This window comes from Hemicordylus capensis, chromosome 5, assembly GCF_027244095.1.
Source record: "Hemicordylus capensis ecotype Gifberg chromosome 5, rHemCap1.1.pri, whole genome shotgun sequence".
NCBI lineage: Eukaryota > Metazoa > Chordata > Lepidosauria > Squamata > Cordylidae > Hemicordylus > Hemicordylus capensis.
This window is the reverse complement of record NC_069661.1, coordinates 2837267-2859676: the sequence shown is the minus strand read 5'-3', so window position 1 is coordinate 2859676 and position 22410 is coordinate 2837267. Positions and strand designations below refer to the sequence as shown.

Sequence of the window (22410 nt, the reverse complement as noted above, 5' to 3'; positions counted from 1 at the left end):
GGTGGAATGGATTCTGAGGAGGGTGACCAAGATGGTGAGGGATCTGAAAGCCAAATACTCTGAAGGAAAGGTTAAAGGAACTGAATATGTTTAGCCTGGAGAAGAGAAGATTAGGGAGTGGGGTGGAATATGATAGCTGCCATTGAGTATCTGAAGTCCTACCACACAAGAGGAAGGGACTTGTTCTTTGTTGCTCCTCAGGGCAGACCTAGAACTATTGGGTTGAAATTACAAGGAAGCAGATTGAGGCTAGACTAAGGAAGGAAGATTTAGGCTAAGGATGAATTTCCTCTGTAGGGAACTGTTCAGCTATGGAACGGTGCAATGGTGGGCTCTCCTTCACTGGATGTTTTCAGAGAGAGAGGCTATACAACAATCTGTTGGATGTTGTAGTATTTTCCTGCACTGAGCAGGTGGTTTGGAATAAAATATTTCTTCCAACCCTAAAATTCTATGCTTCTGTTCCTTCAGAATGGGTAGGATCTTGGGCTTCAACTGAATACTTCAAAAGGCAGGTAGTGGCCATCTCCTCTAACTTTAGAGCAGATGGGACATCCTCGCTAAGCAGTTGCCCTCACATCAAGCGGTTCCTGAATGGTGCACCCCACAGTACTCCAGTTTCCCACTTGAGGTCTCAATGTGGTCTTACAAGCTCTCACAAAAATGGCCATTTGAACCATTAAAGTCAGTTACGCTGAAGTTTTTATCTTGGAAAGTATCATTCCTGGTGTTGATTACAGTGGTACACAGAATCTCTGAACTGGGGCCCCTTTTGTTAGGAAAGAGCTATGTCTCTTATCTAGACTATACTGTATTGATGACAGTTCCTACTTCATAACATTAATTCAGTGTCTCAACAAGCACAGGAACTCATATTTCCTTTTTGTCCTAAACCTAGCTGTCCTAGGGGGAAAGCATGGAATACCATTAGAAGGGTTGATGAGATTTATCTCAAGTGGAGCAGGGATTTAGAGTTTCTGAACCACTTTTCATGTCCTTTCATCCTACATCACTGGGATGTAAGGTATCAACTACCATGTTAGCCGCGTGGATTAGTATGTGTTGGTTGGGCCTTCATGAGCATAGGCATTTCTCCAATCAAAGGGATTGTAGCATGTTCTACTAGTAGTTGCTGCCACGTCAGGAGACTTTTCGATACAGGCTCCATTGATGGATTTCTTTTGAGCAGCTATATGGATATCCCTGATATCATTCATCTCTCACTATAATTTGTTACCTGTGTTGGCTGATGTCTCATTTGGTAGGAGAGTATTACACTAGGTAGTATGTTCATGAGCTTACAAGTATATCCTGGAGCATGGTGGGTTGTTGCAGATCCTGTATCCAATTATACTCCTCCACTGTACAAGAATAAAACTTCGGAACTTACCTGAGGGATACACTCTTGTCCACTATAGAGGATGACCCTGACTCAGATCTTGACACATTACCATGTCTTTTATCCTGAAATGGTTTTCTTTAGGATGGTATCTTATCACCCCAGGGTCTTTTGTAATATTAATATATTCTTTGAAGGAGTTCTTCCCTTGTTGGTTGTGTTGGTTCATACTTATGATTTTCTGTTCTGCTCGTTGTCTTGTCACTGTTGGCTCATGAGCTTACATAACTGGGACCAAGGGAACTCCTCCCCCTATATATGGCAACTGAGATTCAATTTCTGATTGGCCTAGTCTCAGGAACGAGTGGGAGGAGCTGTCCAGTTCTAGTCTATTCCACTGTAGAAAAACGAGGTAAGCTCCAGTGTTTCATTTTCAGTTGAGCTCTTATGAATGTGTAAAGAACCTCTGAGTCACATGATCAAGATAACGGATATTTATTTTGCTTTGTCTGAACTCAGTTATATTTTTTGAGAGTAGGGGTGTGCAAACAGTTTGAGGGGGGTGTTCGGTTCTACATCGAACCGATTTGGTTCAACGGTTCCAGGGTAAAATCGAACCACACCCCCGGTCAAACACACACACCCCCTGACGGTTTGGGGGGTTCGCGAAGTTGGATTTTTAAATTTTCATTTTTAAAAAAAACCTTTAGCCCCATTGGGGGGCTTCTTCTAGACCGCGGGGTGGGAGGGGTGTGTGTCCGCAAAAGTTCCCCGTCCCCCCACCGGCCTCGGTCAGCACCGCCGTGGCCCATTTTAGTGCCTTTTTTGGCCTGTTCAAGCCTCCATATGTTGGCGCAGTGGCCATTTTGCCTGCCGCCACACATGCGCAAATGGCCTCTGTGAGGGCTCTATGAGGCCATGCTAGGCCTCACAGAGGCCATTTGCACATGTGCGGCAGCAGTCAAAATGTCCACAGTGCCAACATACAGAGGCTCAAATGGGCCGAAAAAGGCACTAAACAAGCCATGGCGGTGCTGACCGAGACCAGCGAGGGGAGGGGGAACCTTTGCAGACAAACACACACACATACCCCGCAGCCTAGAGGAAGCCCCCCGAAGGGGCTAAAGGTTAAAAAAAAAAGTTTGAATTAAAACACACACAAAAAACTTTGTGAATCCTCCCCAGACTGAACCGGTGTGTGTGTGTGTGTGTTTTCCTAAGGGGCGCTGGACCGAATTGGTCCGGTTAGGTTCGAATCCAGTCTGGACTCAGACTGAACTGGGCCAGCTGGTTCTGTGCACATCCCTAGTTGACAGCTCATAGGCCAGAATCAAGGTATGGGTCAAGGATTCCCAGCTTGATCTTCAGTTTACTATACTCAGTTCAATAGTCTGTTAACGTTTCCTATCTTGATCTTAGTGAATGAATTACAGTGAGGGAAATAAGTATTTGATCCCCTGCTGATTTTGTCCGTTTGCCCTCTGACACAGAAATGACCAGGCTATAATTGGAATGGTAGGTTTATTGTAGCTGTGAGAGACAGAATAACAACAAACAAACCCTCAAAAGCCCAGTGCCCAAAAGTCAGCGATGGATTTGCATTGTAGTGAGGGAAATAAGTATTCGATACCCTATCAACCAGCAAGATTTCAGGCTCCCAGGTGTCTTTTCACTATATGCAGGTAACGAGCTGAGATGAGGAACACCCTCTGTAAGGGAGTGCTCCTAATCCCAGCTTGTTACAGTACCTGTATAAAAGACACCTGTCCATAGAAGCAAGCAATCACTCAGCTTCCAAACTCACCACCATGCCCAAGACCAAAGAGCTGTCGAAGGATGTCAGGGACAAGGTTGTAGACCTGCACAAGGCTGGACTGGGCTACAAGACTATCGCCAAGCAGCTTGGTGAGAAGGTGACTACAGTTGGCACGATAACTCGCAAATGGAAGAAACACAAAACAACTGTCAATCTCCCTCGGTCTGGGGCTCCATGCAAGATCTCACCTCGTGGAGTTGCAATGATCATGAGAACGGTGACAAAGCAGCCCAGAACTACACGGGGGGAACTTGTCAATGATCTCAGGGCAGCTGGAACCATAGTCACCAAGAAAACAATTGGTAAGACACTACGCCGTGAAGGACTGAAATCTTGCCGTGCCCGCAAGGTCCCCCTGCTCAAGGCAGCACATGTACAGGCCCATCTTCAGTTTGCCAATGCACATCTGAATGATCCAGAGGAGAACTGGGCGAAAGTGTTGTGGTCAGATGAGACCAAAATCCAGCTCTTTGGCATCAACTCAACTCGCCGTGTGTGGAGGAGGACGAATGCTGCCTATGAGCCCAAGAACACCATCCCCACCGTCAAACATGGAGGTGGACACATTATGCTTTGGGGGTGTTTTTCTGCTAAGGGGACAGGACACCTTCACCGCATCGAAGGGACGATGGACGGGACCATGTACCGTCAGATCTTGGGTGAGCACCTCCTTCCCTCAGCCAGGGCATTGAGAATGGGTCGTGGATGGGTATTCCAGCATGACAATGACCCAAAACACACAGCCAAGGCAACAAAGGAGTGGCTCAAGAAGAAGCACATGAAGGTCCTGGAGTGGCCCAGCCAGTCTCCAGACCTTAATCCCATAGAAAATCTGTGGAGGAAGCTGAAGGTTCGGGTTGCCAAACGTCAGCCTCGAAACCTTTCTGACTTGGAGAGGATCTGCGAAGAGGAGTGGGACAACATCCCTCCTGGGTTGTGTGCAAACCTGGTGGCCAACTACAAGAAACGTCTGACCTCTGTGATTGCCAACAAGGCTTTTGCCACCAAGTACTAAGACATCTTTTGTGAAGGGATCGAATACTTATTTCCCTCACTACAATGCAAATCCATCGCTGACTTTTGGGCACTGGGCTTTTGAGGGTTTGTTTGTTGTTGTTCTGTCTCTCACAGCTACAATAAACCTACCATTCCAATTATAGCCTGGTCATTTCTGTGTCAGAGGGCAAACGGACAAAATCAGCAGGGGATCAAATACTTATTTCCCTCACTGTATTTATTCATAACAAATAATGGCCATGACCTTAAAATCATAGTTGGAAGGGAGCAACAGACTTTATAATAGCCCGAGCAAAAAGCAGGAATGAACAGATGAGGCATTATACTGTGACTCCTGTAGAGGAGGCAAGACCAGATGACACAAGTAACATATCAGGCAGTACAGAAAATCTCAGGGTCATTGGCTAGAGTGACATAGTGGGACCATTTTTTCCTGCCCCCAGGTATGGGAATCAGTCAGACCTTGAGCAAAATACAGCCTCTGGGGAAGTTTAGGTTGGAGAGCTGGTCTTGAAGTAGTAGTGAGCATGAATTGTCCCTTTTGCTAAGCAGGGTGTGATTGAGTGGGAGACTAGATGTGAGCACTGTCTGCTGTAAGATATTTCTCTTAGAGGATCAGGCTGCAGCTCAGTGGTAGAGCGCCTGCTTGTATGCAGAAAGTCCCAGGTTCACTTCCTGGCAGCATAGTCAGGTAGAGCTGAGAAGACCCCTGCTGACTGAGCAAAGAGGCACCTTTTAAAAATGGTAAATCTTTTTATTTAGCAGGGGGAGAGAGCAACTGGCCCTATCCATCTCCAGCACAACATCCCTCCGGTGGCTGTTGCTGGTGTTTACCTTATATTTCCTTTTAGATTGTGAGCCCTTTGGGGCCAGGGAACCATTATCCATCTATCCATCCAAACAAACCACTTTGGGGACTTTTGTTGAAAAGCAGTGTATAAATAGTCATCGTCTTTGTATTCAAGACACTCCTACCTGAAACCCCGGAGAGCTGCTGCCAGTCAATGTAGACAATACTGAGCTAGATAGACCAAGGGTCTGACTCAGAAGGCAGCTTCCTATGTACTTACTGTGTGTCCTTTTTTCTTTACTTAGGTGAATACCGAAACTCTTCATGCACAGTTTGTGTATCTTGGCAACTTGCCTGATGGGGGATACTCAGAACTTGAAATACTTTGTGTTGGACTTCGATTTGGGCGAGTGGATCACTACATGGTGATAACAAATAAGAACAAGGTGAATTTTTGATTGTTTGTGAAACCCTCTTGTGCAAGAGGACTGTAGCTTAGGGGAAGAGAATGCTTTGCACACAGAAGTTCTCAAGCCTAGTCCCTGTCAGTGCCCGGTAAGGCTGGGAAAAACACTTACTGAACCTCTGGAAAGCTACTGCCAGGCAGTACTGGGTAAGATGCATCCGTGATCCGATACAGCCTAAGACAGCTTAATATGTTTGTCTATGTTCATGTGCTCGCATTCCAGAGATCCTGTTATCCGCTGCTGCTGCTTCTCTATAACGGGTTGGCAACCTTTCAGAAGTGGTGTGCCAAGTCTTCAGGGCTGACTCCTGGAGGGCAGCGGCTCATAGTGAAGCTGGCATTCCCATCTCACTAGTCCCACTCTCCCTGCTGTGTCAGCCAAGCTGTGTTGCTGCCCCACCTCCACATCACTGGACTTGCCATCCAGCTGGAAGCCGCACGCTTATCACTGCTTCTCTTCTTCCCAGCAGTGTTCAGTGCTGTTCTCCAGCTGGCATTAAGGATCGCCGGCTGCTCTGTCTCTCTGTGCTTCAGCAAATTTTTGTGCTTTGTCTCTACATTTTGGGAGCAGGCAAATCATAGAAATTAGTTGCTGAGAGAGAGAGTGAGCATATGCATGAGGAATATCAGCTACTATGATGCCCACTGCCTGCCTCGAGTGGGCATGTTGCTGCATGCTGTAGCAGGCAGTGGTCAGCCAGGATAGGTGGCTGCAGTGGTCTCTTTCATACCTGCGCGTGAGAGAGTGCCAACCAGCTGGCACAGCCAGAGACCTCAATCACTGATCCTGTATGCGACATGCCAGCTGTAGGCAGGCAGTGAGCATCGTAGTGGTCGTTCTTCCTAGCACTGTGTTATTCAAAATCATTTTGCATGCCACAGATTGCTGACCCCTGCTCTATAGCATCATGACATGAATAACACCTGCTGTACTCTTGCTCTGCTTTTGCAGACATTTTGTTTACCCAGCACGCTGCCTGATGGTAGTGAAACAGAAGATTTGCAAGCACTCGGTAGCTTAGGATTTTTTTCTTCTTCTCTGCCTTTAACTCTGTGTCAAACTCGTAGGAAGAATGTCTTTTCCGAAGGGAGAAACCTCCACTTGACTAAGTAATATTTACGTGTATATGGATATATTGGCTATGCAAACTATACCTTTATGTTAACACTATGCATATTTTAATTTCTAAGGCAATTCTTCAGCTGGATAGTGCTGAGTCAGCTGCATCAATGTGCCGCTTTCTAAGAAGATATCCCTATAGACTGGGAAATTCACAATTGACCTTTTCACGATCACCAAAGATTGAACCTTTGCCAGTAAGTTAACTTTCTTTGGTTCGAGTACTTTAGCGTCTGCCTTGCTTTTTGGGTCTGTTCTCACAGTTGATGCAGGATATGGAGACTCTGCCTTGATGCATATGTTCAGTGCTAATGCTCCTTGGTTTTCCTTGCCACTTCTGTTGTTTCGTGACCAATTAGTGAATTAATGGAGCAGTCACTATCTGTAAGTTTCTAGTCCAGTCTCGGCCCATAATAGGATTTGAGAGGAGGCATCGAGATGGAATCGAGTGAAACAGGTGCATATTCAAGGATTATGTCAGGGATTGTATTATTAAAAGCCACATATATTGTCTCATCCCCTTTCTCCTTCTCCCACTGCATTCCTTTTCTCATGTGAATTCAGAAAAGTCGAAAATACAACTAATGTAGAGCCTTTGTTTACACCACTCCGGGCAGATTTGTATTTATGCTGTTCTTTGTGATTTGCTTCAATAATTCAGCGTTGTCTCTTTTTTTTAAAAAACAACAAACAGCCTGAAGTCATGAAAAGGGAGGTGAGAAAACAAGAGCCAAGCAAAGAGAGGTATGTTTTTAATTGTCTAAAGCATCTCACCCTTTGTGCACGCCCTTGTGTATGTGTTTTCGTTTTCTCTTTTAATCCATGATTGAACAAGGTAGGCTGGTTCTCCTGCTCTCCTCTCCATGGTAAGCTTTTCATTCTGATTTGTTTAGAGCAGTTTAAAAGAATACATGCAATAACTAACTCTCTCTATATCAGGCTAACTAACTCTCTCTATATCAGGTGTGCATAACTCAAATGACCTGGTGGGCCGAACTGACTGTGACTTGGCTCATGGGGGCCGAGGTCAATTTTTAGGGTGCTGATTATCAAAGTAACACTTAATATCAATCAATTAATTAAATCAAATTAAAGTGAAATTAATTAAAATGAATTTAATCAAAATTTAACTTTTGAAGTTCTGGCAGGGCAAGATTAATTTAAATTAAAATAAAATGTATTGAATTAAAAATTCTAATAAAATAAATACAATACTCTCTGTACAAAATATATAACAATAAAATGCATTGTTCTTCCTTTCCACCTCTGCCAAGTCATCACACTTAACATGGAGCACTTCAAAGGAAAAAAAATTAGAAGATTACACTTTGATCCTTTACCACACAAGCTTTTATAAGAGGGAAAGAGAGAAGTGAGATGGGGAAAGAATGGGGCAGGTTTGGCGAGAGAGAGAGAGAACACGGGGTAGGCTTGGCGAGAGAGAGAGAAAGAGTGATAGAAACAGGAAAAGGGGATGGAGCAGGCTCTAAGGAAGAGAAAGAAAGAGAAAAAGTTAGAAAAGAAAGAGATGGAAAGATGATGTGTAAGTTTGGCTTGAGAGAGAGAGAGAGAAAGTTTTAAAAGTAACTGATGGAAAGAGCTACTCTCACTGCGCCGCACCTCATGCCGCTTGCCTCTCCCTGCTGCGATCTCCGTGTTTTTAATTTTTAAACATTCCAATTCCAGCCCCTGCGCGGCCAAGGGGATGGCTATGTGCGTATGTGCATGCGCCAGTACCTCTACCCCACTCGGTAGCAGCGGCTGCTGCTGATGATCCCAAAGCAACGCTGTGGCCTGCTGTCTGGCCTGGCATCTCTTCTCAACTGCTAGGCACGCTTGCACAGTTAATGGACTTAACTGCGCAGGTGCGCCTCACAGTTGGGAAGAAATGCCAGGCCAGACAGCAGGCCACGGCATCACTCTGGGATCAGCTGCTGCTGCCGCCGCCGCCACTCAAGGCAGGGGCGTAGAAGGACTACAGGAGTGCGCACGCACACACATAGCCATTTCCTCGGCTGCGCAGCGGCTGGAATTGGAATGTGTTTTTAAAAAAACAAACCCGGAGGTTCACAGCAGGGAGAGGCAAGCACAGTGGCTCTTTGGCCAGGAAAAAGGGTCTAACAGGCCGGATGTGGCCCATGGGCTGTATGTTGTGCAGGCCTGCTCTATATCCTCCTCGTTTCTCTGTCCTTTTGGGTTGGTCATGCAACAATAGCAATTCAAGACAACAAATATTCTACCAGTGGAACTTTTGCCATTGACTTTGGGATGGAGACCAAACTATACATGGCTGTTTGAGTTCCTGTAACTCAGATGAGTAAAAGAAAGAGAGAATCTTGGATTGACAGTACATTAACATTTCATTGTAGATATCCCTTAAGTTGTTTTTTTTTAATGTCCCTGCTTTCAGACTCTGTCCAAGTAGCAGATTGGTTTCTTTTTCAAATATTTTATGATGTAATTCAGTTTTCTAAGTAGTCTTTGGAGCAGCCCTCGTTTTCTAAACTGGGCTGTACGAATCTATCAAGGTGTTTGATTGAAATAGAACACACTTCAGAAAAGTGAAATAACAGTTTAAAACATGTCAAGGAATATAAATGTTATGTATGTTGACACGGTATATAATTACACTTGAATCACACAGAATTTAAATGACTATTTGGAATTATTCCAACAGATAATAGATAAGATTTGAGGTTATTTCTGCCGGTGGAAAAAGGGTATTTTTCTTCTCAAAATGGCTTCTGCATCTCAAATTACCCTCTTCTAGTCTAGATTCTTTTTAAAAGGACTAGCTGTACAGCCTGCAGATGTACTTAAAATCAATGTGCTTTAGCCAGAAAGTACATTTGAACATTGACTGTGGTGCTTGTTGCTTCATAATGCTGTAGATTTTAAGCAGGTTATATGTATCCTATTGCACAACTAATAAAATGGTATGTTTTCAGAGCACTGATTTACATGATCAGCCTACTTAGTGTTGATATGCACTTGCAACAGAAACATAACACAGATTTCTAATATTGTGTATATATGTACTTGGTATATGCAGAACACCAGGCTATAGTACTGTTAACCGATTGTGTCCTTGCTTGAGTATAACTGTTGAGCCCTCATAAATTGCATCAGAAGGCAGCGTTTGCATAAGCACCCTGGGTTAAGTTGGCAAAGCCATCTGACATTTTCTAATGGAGAATAGCTCTTGCACATGAAGCCAGCAAATACGCTTGATTAGGAGCCATGAAAACAATATTATGGTTGGTGGTCATACAGATTAAAGTTGTTTCTTTCAAACCTTGTTTTTCACATTCCATTAAACTTGTGATGGGGTATTCCTTATATTTTGCCAAAAAGTGTGCTCCTCACTGTGGTGGTAGGTGCTAAGATGACCAGAAGAAGACAAATTAAGCCATGGAGTACAAAAAGAAAGCAGATTTTCTTTTGACTTGTTCCCTAGTATTGGGGAACAAATGGAAGCTATAAATATTCTGGTTTTATGATTGATCAAACATATTTGATGAAATCTTAAAATGCTTTTCAACACTTGATTGTTATTTGTTCACACTAGATAACAAACTTGATCACTTCATCCTTTTGGATGAGTTGATGAAGCTACTTGTCGAATGTCTGTCCTTTGTCACTTCCAGCTGTGGTGACATGCTTCCAGCAAACTGTTTTTTCAGAAACAGGTTAAGACGACTGAAGAGGCTAACTGAGCTTCAAGTGAAGAATAACCAGCGTTGCCTGCCTTACGCTCCCTTTGGTCCTCACCATTGGGCTCCTTGCTGGCCTGAAGAGGATTCAAGACTGCAGCAGTTGCCTTGTCATTAGTGCAGAAATACTACTGTGGAATTATTATTATTTTTATTTTTATTTTTATTTATTTTTGGTGCAGCACTATACTGCTTCTTAACTATAGGTTAAAAGGACCTTGAGTTTTTGCACCTTATTTACAGAATTTTGATTTTTCACATACCGTTCAGAGACCCTACATAGTTACATCTCTTTTGCACAGTGTTTCATCTGTAATCATGATCCCTGGTTTTCTCTCTCATTAATCGGACGCCTTTGGGTTTCTGAAGAACCCAAGCGACTAAAAGGTTTTTCTTATCTGAAGAAGTTCCTGGAACTCCTGAAATCCCAAATATACAAAATGCTCTTCCTGTACTCTTTGAAAGACACTGATGCCTTGTGTCACATTGGATGCCTTTTCATGTTTCTGATAAATGGCTTATAATACAGAAGCAATTTATTTTCCCCTTTCTTGGGGAAAGTCAGACCGTTTGCCGTTTGGTTTGGGAGATTGAATCATCTTTGACAAGCTTCACACTTTATAGGCAAGGCTACATTTGGGTCTCGCATGTTGGAAATCTGTCGGAAAAGAAGCACATATTTAGTGCAGGTTATTGTGACTGTTGAAAACTTAAAGATAGAGGCTACATATTGTAAGCTGGTCTCGGTTGGAATACTGAGATCTTCACAACTTAGAAACTTGTTCTTTAAATATCTGTTAATACAGTACACTGAGGTGCAGTCTCAAAGTCTGTGCAACAGCCACTCTAGACTGTACAACTGTGTGCTGTTCAGGATTTCTCACCACCCTTGGAATTCTGTAGTGTCATCAGCTCCTTGAATTTGAGCTGCATCAGAACACCCATCACAGCTGCAAGGTCCCAATTATATTTGCCAAAAACTGGAGGGACTGCATTGTGTTGGCTCACTTCAGTAGTGTCTGCAAACGTTTTTTGGTGCTCAGCCACCATACTTCATCACAGTGGAGCTGGAACTTACTCCACCAATGTCATTATCCATCACATTCAATGTATCCTCTTGGCTAGCTATGGAATTGAGATCCTTGTATGCTTGGCAGTTCGAATACTCTTTTGAGAGAACATCATTTTTGTGAAAAAATATTACTGCTTTGCAGTCCTGCTGAGGGTTAATATTTTCTTCTGGAATTACCTGTCGTCGTTATTCAGTAGGTGATTCTGATGGTGGTGGTTATTGCAAAGCATCTGCATTTGTGCCCGTTCCCTGCCTCCTGCCCCACTTCCCCTTTTATTTTGGTTCTGTCAACCACAGTGTTTTCCACAATCGTCTTAATTCTGTGAGGTGTGTGTGGGGTGGGTGGGATGTGTGTTCCCTCAGAATGACCACTCCATCATCTGATTAGATGGATAAAATCCATAGAACACCAGACCTGGTGCACGGTCCTTTCTATTGTAGTGGTGTATGAGACTTCAACATCCTAAATCATCAAAGTGGGATTACAACAACTCCAGCTTTGCAATCATCCATCACCTTATACTCCAGAGAAAAATGGAAGGGTGTTGCTTTCATGCCCTGTTTTGAGGGTTTGCAGAGGTGTCTGGCTAGCCACTGTTGGAAACTAGATGGACCTCTGGTCTGATCTAGCAGGGTTGCGCTCATGTTCTTTAAAATCATGTACTTGCGTGTAAATGGAAATCCTCTGTGAAGTGCTATCCTTGAACCTTATTTCATTGGACTGAAATACAGTTTTTGCTTTTGTTTTTTAAGTACCTTTTTGGAATAAAGACTCAGTGAGTGTGCATGTGTGGAGAGATTTCCACTTCCCATGGTCATAATCCTGGCTCATTTCGGTTAAATAGGTAGCAACCTATTAAGTGCCCATATTTCTGAAGTGTGAACCAAAGAAAGGTGGATAAAATATCAGGAAGTTTTCCTGTCCTAACTTTCAATGAATTTTATCCACAAAAATCAAACCATGTATTCTGCAGGTACTTGCGTTCTGTCTGTCTTCAGACATAAACTTAAATGTGCCCTATCAGCTCCAGGGTCCACAGGGTGTACATGTAAAATGAATGGTACCGTCAGAAAAATCCTGCTTCAAGTAACGTAAGGTTCCCATGCGCTGAAGTGGCTTAGCCAAAAATGTAAATTAGCATTTGGCTCTATTAAAAACAGTTTAGCTGATAGGTTAGATTTCCCAATTCTAAGCTCTAATGCATCAGGAAATCCCAACCGTTGGCGTCAAGAGGTTATTGATAACTGTGGAATTTTCAACATAGCTTGATTTCTTCTGTTTTTTTTAAATATATTTAGCCCTGACTTGGAAAAAAATCCCGAAGGATCAGGAGTGGTGCAGTCAACTGCCGTTCCTTCAGCAAAGCCCATTGAGGCCGTGGAAGAACCCAGTTCTAATTTGAAGGTTAAGATCCCAAAAGTGAAGACTGAACTCTCGGGCATTGAGACAGTGGTATGTGAAGCTGCTTCAAAGTCATCCAAGACTGAAGCATCAGAAGGGAATCCTTCTAGAGTTGCAGCAACAGCCTTGGCTGTTGTCCCAGCTGATTCGGGCTCATTGGAAGCAAAATCTCAGGAAGTCCTTGCTTTACCATCCAACCTGAAGAAGGAAGAAAAAGTCACGGATAACTCTAACAATGAATTGCTGGAAAATGTGTCCACATCTGCAGCTGGGAATGGAAGTGAAGAATTATCTGTCCCTGTTGGTGAACCCTCAGAAGAATCACTTAGCGTGGTCAAAACTGAAAGCTTAAGGGCAGATTCTGCCATGATAGAGGAGGGAGAAGGCACAGCTGCTCCTGTTTGTGAGACTGTTCCACTAGCCTCTGCAGAAGCACCAATGGAAGGCCTACAATCAAGCAATAAAGTGAGAATTTCAGAAGCAAATAGTACCGAAGCATCCATAAGCCTACCAGATATGCCTGCTGCTAAGGTTGGGGGCATAGATAAGGAAGAGGACACCCCTTTTTCCACAACTGAAGCAAGTGTGGATCTGGAATCTCAAGCACCTGTGACTGAGACCAGGGAAATCACCAAGGATAAATCTGAATTACAAGTGGTTGAGGCTGCAACAGCTGCAGAAAAGCAACCCGAAGACCTGGTATCAAATGATGGAGCCACCAAGGAGAAGAAACCTGAAAAGAATGCAAGTGAAGAGAGCACTGAGCAAATTTTACCCAAGGCACAGTCAAATAAAGGACCAGGACAAGCCAAAACTGATGAACCCAATAAAGCTAATATGCTTGCAGCAGATTCAGCAACTAGTTCAGAGACAGCTTCTGTTAGTAAGACCATCTTGAAGGCTCTGATGTCTGTTCCAAATATGTCAAAGGCAAGAGCTTCCCCACGAAGAAAAGAGGAGCAGAAGCCTCTCGTAAAGATGGGAACCAGGAGCCAAGTGCTTGCAGAGAAGAAACTTGTGGCAAAAGAAGCAAGTCAGCAAAAACCTACCAATAGTAGGTCAAATATGCCAGAGAGCAGCATATCTAAGCCGAGCATAAGTTCTCTTGTTGTTAAGGTAGGAAGTGGAAAGAGTTCATCGCAGCAGGACAAGAGCTCCCAAGTGGAAACTAAGGGTAGCTCAAAGCAGACCCGAGAACAAGAGAGTAGATCTTCCAGCATGAAGCGAGACAACGGCATTAATAAGGTGAGGAGCTCAAAAAGCACTGACTTGTTATGATTGGCAGGTGACTAACGTTGATGCTTCTTCCAGGTCTTGAAACAAAGGTACAGTGATAGTCTCTGCCCCACTCCCGCTCCCTTTCCAGTAAACTGTTGCATTGAATGGTACCAAAAAGCAAGCTGGCTCCATGCAGTTGCTTTAGGTTCCTGGGATACACAGTTTGAAAGGTTTACTTGGATGAGCTCGAAGAATGGTAACGTCTAACTTCTGGGTAGATCTGTGGGTAGAGTGTCAACTGTCTGCGATGTAGTTTGGAATGGGCAAGTATTTGTTCTCTCTTGCTGTTGCTGCCGCCTCTGCTGGGAGGTGATGCTTTCTGTGCTGAATCCTGAGAACCCTGCACATACTGGCTGCTGAGAAGAGATATGTTATCTGCCATGTAGTTGGTGCACTAAGTGCTGGATACTTGGATCTAAAAAGTGGTTGGTATGATCTCAACTTGCTTAGTGTGTAATGAAGTTCATCTCGGTTTAAGAGTGGGAAATAATGCATTCTATGTTCATGTATAACTATTGTATTTTATCCCCCCCCCTCCTTTGTTTAACTCTTTTCAGGCATCTGCTGGAAGAAATACTAGAAGCTCTAAAAGTAGCACGAAACCAATGGAGGTAAGCAAATGAGGAAGTTAGTTTTGAAATTAAGAATTTTTCAAGGAGCAACTAAAACAGGATTCAGTTTCAGCAAGTTATTCAAAGGATACTTTTTTTGGATTAGCCTTTTGCCAAGAGGACATGTGGGTCTATTAAATACCCCAACGAAAGATGCTTGTGAAGGCTATTGCCTTCCAGATCTTTGATTTTTAGATACTAGATTTCCTTTAAGTTACATAAGAACAGCCCTGCTGGATCGGGCCCGATGCCTAGCTAGTCCAGCATCCTCTTTCACACAGTAGAGAGTTGCTGAATTTGAATGTTTTGTTCTAAAGTAACCAAGAATATGTCTTACAGCTGCAATAACTTTCCCTTTCCTTCTGCAGTTCTCATTCTTGCACTGCGCTTACTATTACAAGTATCATCCTGCTTCTAATTTACTGTATTCACATAGGAAACTGACCTATACTGAATCAAGTCACTGGCCTAGTCCTGGCCTATTTACTGGACTAGCCCAGTAATATCGACTTCAACTAGCAGCTAGTTCTCCAGACGTCAGGCAAAGGAAGATCTTTCCCAGTCCTGCTACCTGAGATCTTTTAACTGTCAGTGCCAGGGTTTGAGCCTGGGACCCTCTGTATTCAAGTATATGCTCAACCACTGAGCTATAGATCCCACTTAAAAGCCTGTGTTTGTTTTTTCTTTTGTAGGAGGTGGAGCTTTTCCCTTTTAACTTGGATGAGTTTGTTACTGTGGATGAGGTTATAGATGAAGTGGACTCTCCTTCTCCACTTAAGAGGAACCCTCCAAGGGGCAAAAGGAAGGATCCTGTAAAGAAAAGCCTTGCTTCTGAGCCCAGCTCCAAGAGAAGGAAGGGCAAGAATTCTGCTGCATGTGGTGCTGAGGGCAAGCCCTCCTTTGTCACATTGGATGAGGTTGGAGAAGATGAGGGTGGGGTGGCCCAGGCAGCAGACCTGTTGAACTTGGAAGCCCTGCCAGACCCCCAAGCACTAGTCACAGTTGATGAAGTGAATGATGATGAGGAACTGATTTCTGAAGTGGTCCAAGATCCACAGTCACTTGTTACTTTGGATGAGGTATCTGAGCAGGAGGAGCCTACTGCTCATGAATCTGCTAAAGACGTCCTCCCATTGGGTGACAGTGAACCTGATCTGAAGGCAGAGCCCTTAGTAACAGTGGATGAAATTGGAGAAGTGGAAGAGCTACCTCTAAATGAACCTTCACATTTCAAGGTTGATGAGGCTCTAAAGTCTGGAGAAGATGAAAAACAGATTGTTGAGGATCCTGGAGATTTCCTTTCTTCCCAGATGCCAGAAGATCCCAGCACTTTAGTTACAGTGGATGAAATCCATGAGGACAGTGATGATCAGCCACTAGTGACTGTGGATGAGGTGATGGAAGAGGATGAAGATTTTCTGGCAGACTTTAATCGTCTGAAAGAAGAGCTTAATTTCGTTACAGTAGATGAGGTAGGCAGTGAGGATGAAGAAGAAGAAGATGCTGCTTCTGGAGAGACCAAGGGGGAGGGGTCAGTTGCTGAAACAGCCCCAGAAAAGGGGGCTATAATGCTAGTAGCCAAACCTGAAGAATGTATGTCGTCGTCTGCTGAACCAGAAAAGGGGGCTATAATAATGTCAGCGACCGAACCTGAAGATGGTGTGATGTCCTCTACTGAACCAGAAAAAGAGGCTATAATAATGCCAGTGACTGAACCTGAGGAGGATGTGATGTCCTCAGATGAACCAGAAAAAGGATCTATAATAATGTCAATAACCAACCTTGAAGAGGATGTGGTGTCATCTGCTGAACCAAAAGAAACAGGAATTCCATGTGATATCCTACCAGAAGTGAGTGTTACTGTTGGGAGTGGACTGCCTGAGGGAAATGAGATGTCTGAAGCTCAGGCAGAGGCTGCTGAAAGAGAGGGCTTTGCTGCAGAGGATAAAGAAATAGATGGGCAGAAAGTGACTTCAGTAAATATTGAGAAGGATGAGGATGAAGATGATGATGTGGAGAGAGAAAATAAGAAAATTACTGAAGCAGACAAAGAGTGTGAGCAGCCATTGGCAGGTAGGAATGAGACAAGTCATAAAAGGGCTTACCCACTCAGTGAGGTGGTGGTGGAGGGTGTCTGAGCAAAGCTCAAAGATGATATAGCCAACCTTCTAATTGCAGACTCATCAGACAACAAGGAGAGAAGTACAGGAGAGGACCAGCAACCTTCTGGTAAGATTAAACCATGTGTATTGAATAGAAACCCTTTTCACTTTGTACAGGGCTGCCCCTGAAAACTGTTTAGTGGCACTGGACACAGGGTCACCTGAGAAGAATGGGCCAGTAGGAGCATGTGTGTCCTTCCAGGCAAATTCAAAGTTCTAGTCATGACTTATAAAGCCTTATTACAGCTTTGGCCATGAATGCCTTGGAAACACTGCTTTCCCTGTGTTTCATTTCAGGTCTCTATTTAAGAGTTGTATTGGTATCCAGTTCAGACACTATGGACACATAATGAAAGACTCTCAACTTTTCCAGTCTCTTCCTGTGATGTACTATATTGAGACCACACCATAGACTCCCCCTCCCCTGCCGACTGGCTAGACATTTAGGTGGCTGCAGTGTGGCAAAAAATGATTTAATGTTTTGTGTTACGTTGACATGAATAACATCAGCCCTAAGTATTCTGTCATCTGGCCTCACAAGGACTAGTTTTAACCAATCTGAAAATGGGTGTCTCATGATGAAGCGCCTGCATAGCCCAGATCTGGGAAAGGAACACAAGAGTGTGCCATTTGAGGCATGTGGGAAGGACTGTTTCCTATATTCAGGTAAAAATATGGGCTTGCCTTGTTGACGACACAGCTGTTGGGTCAGTTGCACACCTAAGAGCTGAGGGACTAGAATGAGGTTAAAAGTACTTCCTCAGGCGAACCAAGCCAATAGAATGTACAGTGGGGAGACCATGAGCTCATCTAGCCCAGTGTTGTTGACTCCAATTGGCAGTGGAGAAACAGAACCCAGTCTTTCTGAGCGCCTTTAAACAAGAGATGCCGAAGATTGAACCTAGCAGCTTCTGTATGTGAAGCATGTGCTCTAACACTGAACGTTTCATCCCCTGTGGCTGCACAGAGACTGTAGGTGGGTGTGGCTTTGGTGCTTCTCTGCCCTGTTAGTCCTGAGATGTACTCTGTCTTCCCATTTTATTCCACCTTTCCCTGCCAACTAATTCTCAGGTGGGGATGAGGAAAAAGGCTAAGTATTCTGTGATCAGAATGCAACTTGCATAGGTGCAAATCTTAATTTGTACAATTTTGGGAACACAATTGGTTTCTAGGGATGTGCATGAACCTGTTCGCAGGCCTTTTTATGGACCTCAGAACAGGTTCAAACACGGGGGTGGGGGTTTGAGGGCGGGGTGCCACTTTAAGGGCAGGGGAGGGTGCACTTACCCCCCCCCCCCGGCTTTACCTCTGCCAGTGCTCGTTGCCCGTAAAAGCCTTTGGGGCGGCAGTGTGCTTCCCTGCTGCCCCTTCCCCCTCTTCAGCCAGAAGTACTGGCTGTGCATGATAACATCGTGCGCATGCGCACCCAGGACTTCCGGCTGAAGAGGGAGAAGGGCCGGCAGGGAGGTACACTGCTGTCCCAAAGGCTTTTACAGGCAACAAGCACTGGCGGTGGGGGAAGCAGGAGGAGAGGTAAGTGCTCCCTCCCATGCCTGGTTCCGTGCACATCCCTATTGGTTTCCTTGGTACAGAATTTGGAAAAGGCAAAAAAAAAACAAAATTGAGGGGAAGATTGTAGTTTGTGGGCGCTTCTTCATAGAATGAGGACATTAGAGGAATAGCTGGCAGAGAAGGCTGCTTATTCTTGGTATTGACAGGGTAGGGCAAAACTAGTCATAATTGGCAATGTGCCATAAATATGAATTTATTTATTTATTTATCTACCTAGTTATTTAATTAATTTATATCCTGCTCTTCCTCCAAGGAGCTCAGAGTGGTATACTACATACTTAAGTTTCTCCTCACAACAACCCTATGAAGTAGTTTAGGCTGAGAGAGAAGTGACTGGCTCAGAATCACCCAGCAAGTATTATGGCTGAATGAGAATATTATGAACTCGAGTGTCCCCGGTCCTAGTCCAGCACTCTAACCACGACACCACGCTGGCTGTGGTGTATTCATTCAGAGATGTAGCTAAAACTTTGACTTTGGAAAGAATTAACTGAACCACCTGAGATTTCTGTTAAACAGAGTCAGAGAGCCATGAAGAGGACATTGTGGCTGAAGCAACTGAAATGGAAGCAGCGGGAAGCCCAGAACCCACTTCCGATGAGATGAAACCAGTAGATGAAGTGCTGATGCTCCCCCTAGACCTGGATGTTTCCACAGGGAACAGTCAGACTGCAGTAGTTGGGGAATTGGACACAGGAGCTGAACTGCCTGATCAAGATCTCAGTGTGCATCCTGAGGCAGATTTGAAGGAGGAAGAGAGCTGCAGTGAGGCAACACCTTCACAGTCTTCTGTAAAGTTTGAGAAAGGTAGAAGAGAAAAAGCTGTTGAACCGTAGCACTCTTTTTGGGCAGTCCCCTTAAATTCTACCCCAGTTTCTACTGGCAGTTGTTTCCGCTGGCTGGCCTTCCACAGTTGTTCCACAGCTGGATCCTGATGTGGTCATGCCAGTTCTTAGTATCTGTATTTGTAAGAGGAAAGCTGTGCAGCTAGCCCTTCAAGTTGACTAACTTCTCATATTTGGGCACAATTAAAGAGCTAGAACAAAGCCAGCTATAACTTTTTAAACTATTACTATTGACATTTTTTCAAATAGGTGTCGTCTTGTTTTTGTTTGGCATTTTACATTGTTCCGACTATATATTTCCAGGTTTGTCCCATTTTAGACATTGCTGTCAGAGGATTTCCACCGTGACCTTCCCAACACTTGAGTTATTTTCTTTTTCAAAACCATGGTAGAACTGAGAGTAGAGATGGGTTTAGTGAGGCAGTATGTCATGCTCCATCTAGTATTGGAAGAGGGCAGGATATATTGCACCTAGAGATCATCTTGGCACCTGATAATTCAAACGTGGCTTGGTTGGTTGGTTGGTTTCCTCCCTGGTAGAGGCCACTCCTACCCTACAGTCCAGACATTTCATCTAGGAACGCATAGGAATTGTAGATGATGCATTAACAGCCTCGAGTAGTGGTAATCTCATGGGGAGCTTTCTTCCTGTTAACCACTTTTTTAAAAGATGAAATGTCATAACTGTGTAAACAGCCAAGATATCTTGTGATAATTTTACAGACATAGTTTCATTTGCTTAAGACCATAAATCATTTTATAAGATAGAAAAATAAGAAACACTCTTAAGGAATCTATATATACTAGCTGGCCTGGGTTCTCTCCCGCACCCCCCCCCCCCCGCCATTTTCTCTGCCTGCCTGCCACTGCCGCTGTTTTCTTTGCCCACCACCACTTTATCCCTGCCTGCTGCTGCCTTCTCCAACTGCCTGCCCGTCACCTTCTTCTACCAGACCGCCTGCCTGTCTGATACCACCACTTTCCTTTTCCCCTGCCGGCAGCTCACTCGTGAACTCCCACAAGAGCTGCCATACATGGGATTCTTCGATGTCGTCTCTGTGCACACAATTGGGCTTTGTGCCTACGCAGAGACCGCGTCAAGAGTTATTTCAAGCTAGAGCCTTCCATTGGTTTTTTTGGTGGTAGCCCCACCCTACTAGGTTATATGCGGCTGCGCGGGCTTCCCTATTTTGTGTCCCCCCCCCGGGGGGGGGCAGATTGACTTCTTTTGAGCTACAACACTTGCTTCAGCTTTTTTTCTCCTTCCTTGCTTCTCATTTTACTATTTCTACCTTTCTAAGTTTAGTTTAGTTCTCTTCCTGCCTTTCCTTTCACATTTTTACTCCCCCCCCCCCCAGCAGCAGCCTAGCCCTGCAGGGCTCGGTATTTTTGCCCCCTTCTCTGCTTATGGCTGGCAGGGTAATTTTTAAGCGTTGTGTCCTCTGTCAGGCCAAGCTCCCCGTTTCTGACAGGCACAGTCACTTCCTATTTTGTTTGGGAGAGCAGCATAAGGTAGATTCCTGTGCCCATTGCTCAAACTTCTCCAAGCAGGCCAGAAAGAATAGAGTCTCTCACCTGAAATCTTGGCTGTGGGAACAAGCCCTTAAATCATCATCTGCTGCAGCACAGCCCTGCAGGATGCAGTTGGCGGCTACCATTCTGCCTCAGGGCTCGGGCTTACAGCCCTCTACTTCCCCTACGGGGTCAGTTCTCGCTGTTACCGAGACTGAGTTACCCGCTGAGTCTTTGGCCCCGACGCTCCTGTTGGATGCAACCACATCTTTGGTTTCGTTGGTCTCGACCCCGAAGCTGTCGGTTTCAGGGACTTCTTCTGTGGTTCAACCACTGGAAAAGACGACGACCCGTAAGGGCTCGGACTCGGAACCATCTTTGAAACTCAAGCTACCCTCTTGCCTGACCTTGCCAGCTCAGAAGGAAAAAAAGGAGTGAGCGCGAGTCTGAGCGCCTTAGATCCAAAGAGCTGCCTGCATCCGTGCCGCTTGAATCCGGCCTGGAACCTGAGAAGCACGGTGACTCTCGTTCCGAACATGGCCCAGTGTATGACTCAAATCCCTGCTTGGAATCGGAGCAGGACTTGGCTGACTCGGTGGACTACTATGACCCCGAGGCTCCTTTTGACTGATGAGGATTTAGAATCCGAATATGAACGTTCTCTGATGCCTGGAGCCGAGGACATCTCTCATTGGGTTATCCTTTCCACATGCTCCCAGGCAGGACTAATCAAAATTTGTTACTAGCCTTAAGAGCCCTGGACGGATAACCCCGCCCAGTTCTTTTAGTCCTGCAGCGCTCCTAGGCAGAGACCGTTTGTATTGCTCTTTACAAATCTTTCTAATTGTGTTAAACTTTATGTCAGTACTTCTACTTTACTGTGAATTTTCCTAAGCCTTTCCTAGCCTTCTAACTTTAGCTTTAAAAAGCCCCAAAAACCACCCTTCTCTTTCTCGCTTACTCTTCTGTATTTTTCTTCTGTTCTCCTGTGCCCATAGAGCTTCACCAGGTTATCAAACGCATATTAGTCCCCAGGGGAGGACAAACGGCAGGCTCCCCGTTTGCTACTCGAGCGCCGGGGTCGCTGCCCATATCTCCACCATTGGCGGCTGCGTCATTAACAGCCGCTCAAGACGAAGAAAATTTTTTGAGGGACGCCGGATCGGGTCCCTCAAGCTCCACAGGCATGGGCGCCAGACCGGGTCCATCCCTGCTCACCCGCACAACGAGAAGCTCGGCGAGAGCAAGGGGAGATGCAAGCCTGGATGGTGCGGGCCAGACCTCAGGCTCGTTCCTGCCCATTCCAGAGCTCAGGGAGCCGGGTCGTACTGCTTCTACCGCTGCAACCTCTAGCGGCCCTGCAACTGGCTCTGAAAATGGCGGTTTATCAGTTTCAGTGGGAAACCCAGGAACCGCCGCTAGTCCAAGCCGTGCTTCCTCCACGAACCGCCAGGGAGCTGGTTCCAGATCAGAAAGACTGGTGAGATCCCTCCTTGTCGCGGCTAGCCAGGGACGTCTGGCTAGCAATCTAGCAATCTAACCAGCAATCTGTTCAGAATTTGCCTCCTCAAACCATTAGTCTCCCTGTAGATGGAGGAAAGGAACGTGAATGGCATAAGCTTGGATGTGCGCAGAAGTTTGAAGAGATACCTGAGGCGCATGGACAGCTGCAGGAAGAAGGTTCTCTTCGTTAGT

General features: G+C 45.0%; 1 protein-coding gene across 1 annotated transcript in view; it reads left to right on the top strand.

Annotated features, from left to right (window-relative positions):
• The window catches only part of ZNF638 (zinc finger protein 638), a 113556-nt gene that overhangs the window by 79048 nt on the left and 12098 nt on the right, over positions 1-22410 (top strand). Inside the window, exons 16-23 of the mRNA XM_053255820.1 lie at positions 5268-5408; positions 6620-6745; positions 7243-7292; positions 12633-13980; positions 14571-14624; positions 15317-16697; positions 16803-16853; positions 18878-19165. Of these exons, the coding sequence (XP_053111795.1) occupies positions 5268-5408; positions 6620-6745; positions 7243-7292; positions 12633-13980; positions 14571-14624; positions 15317-16697; positions 16803-16853; positions 18878-19165 (3439 nt within the window). The remainder of the gene's footprint in view (positions 1-5267; positions 5409-6619; positions 6746-7242; positions 7293-12632; positions 13981-14570; positions 14625-15316; positions 16698-16802; positions 16854-18877; positions 19166-22410) is intronic.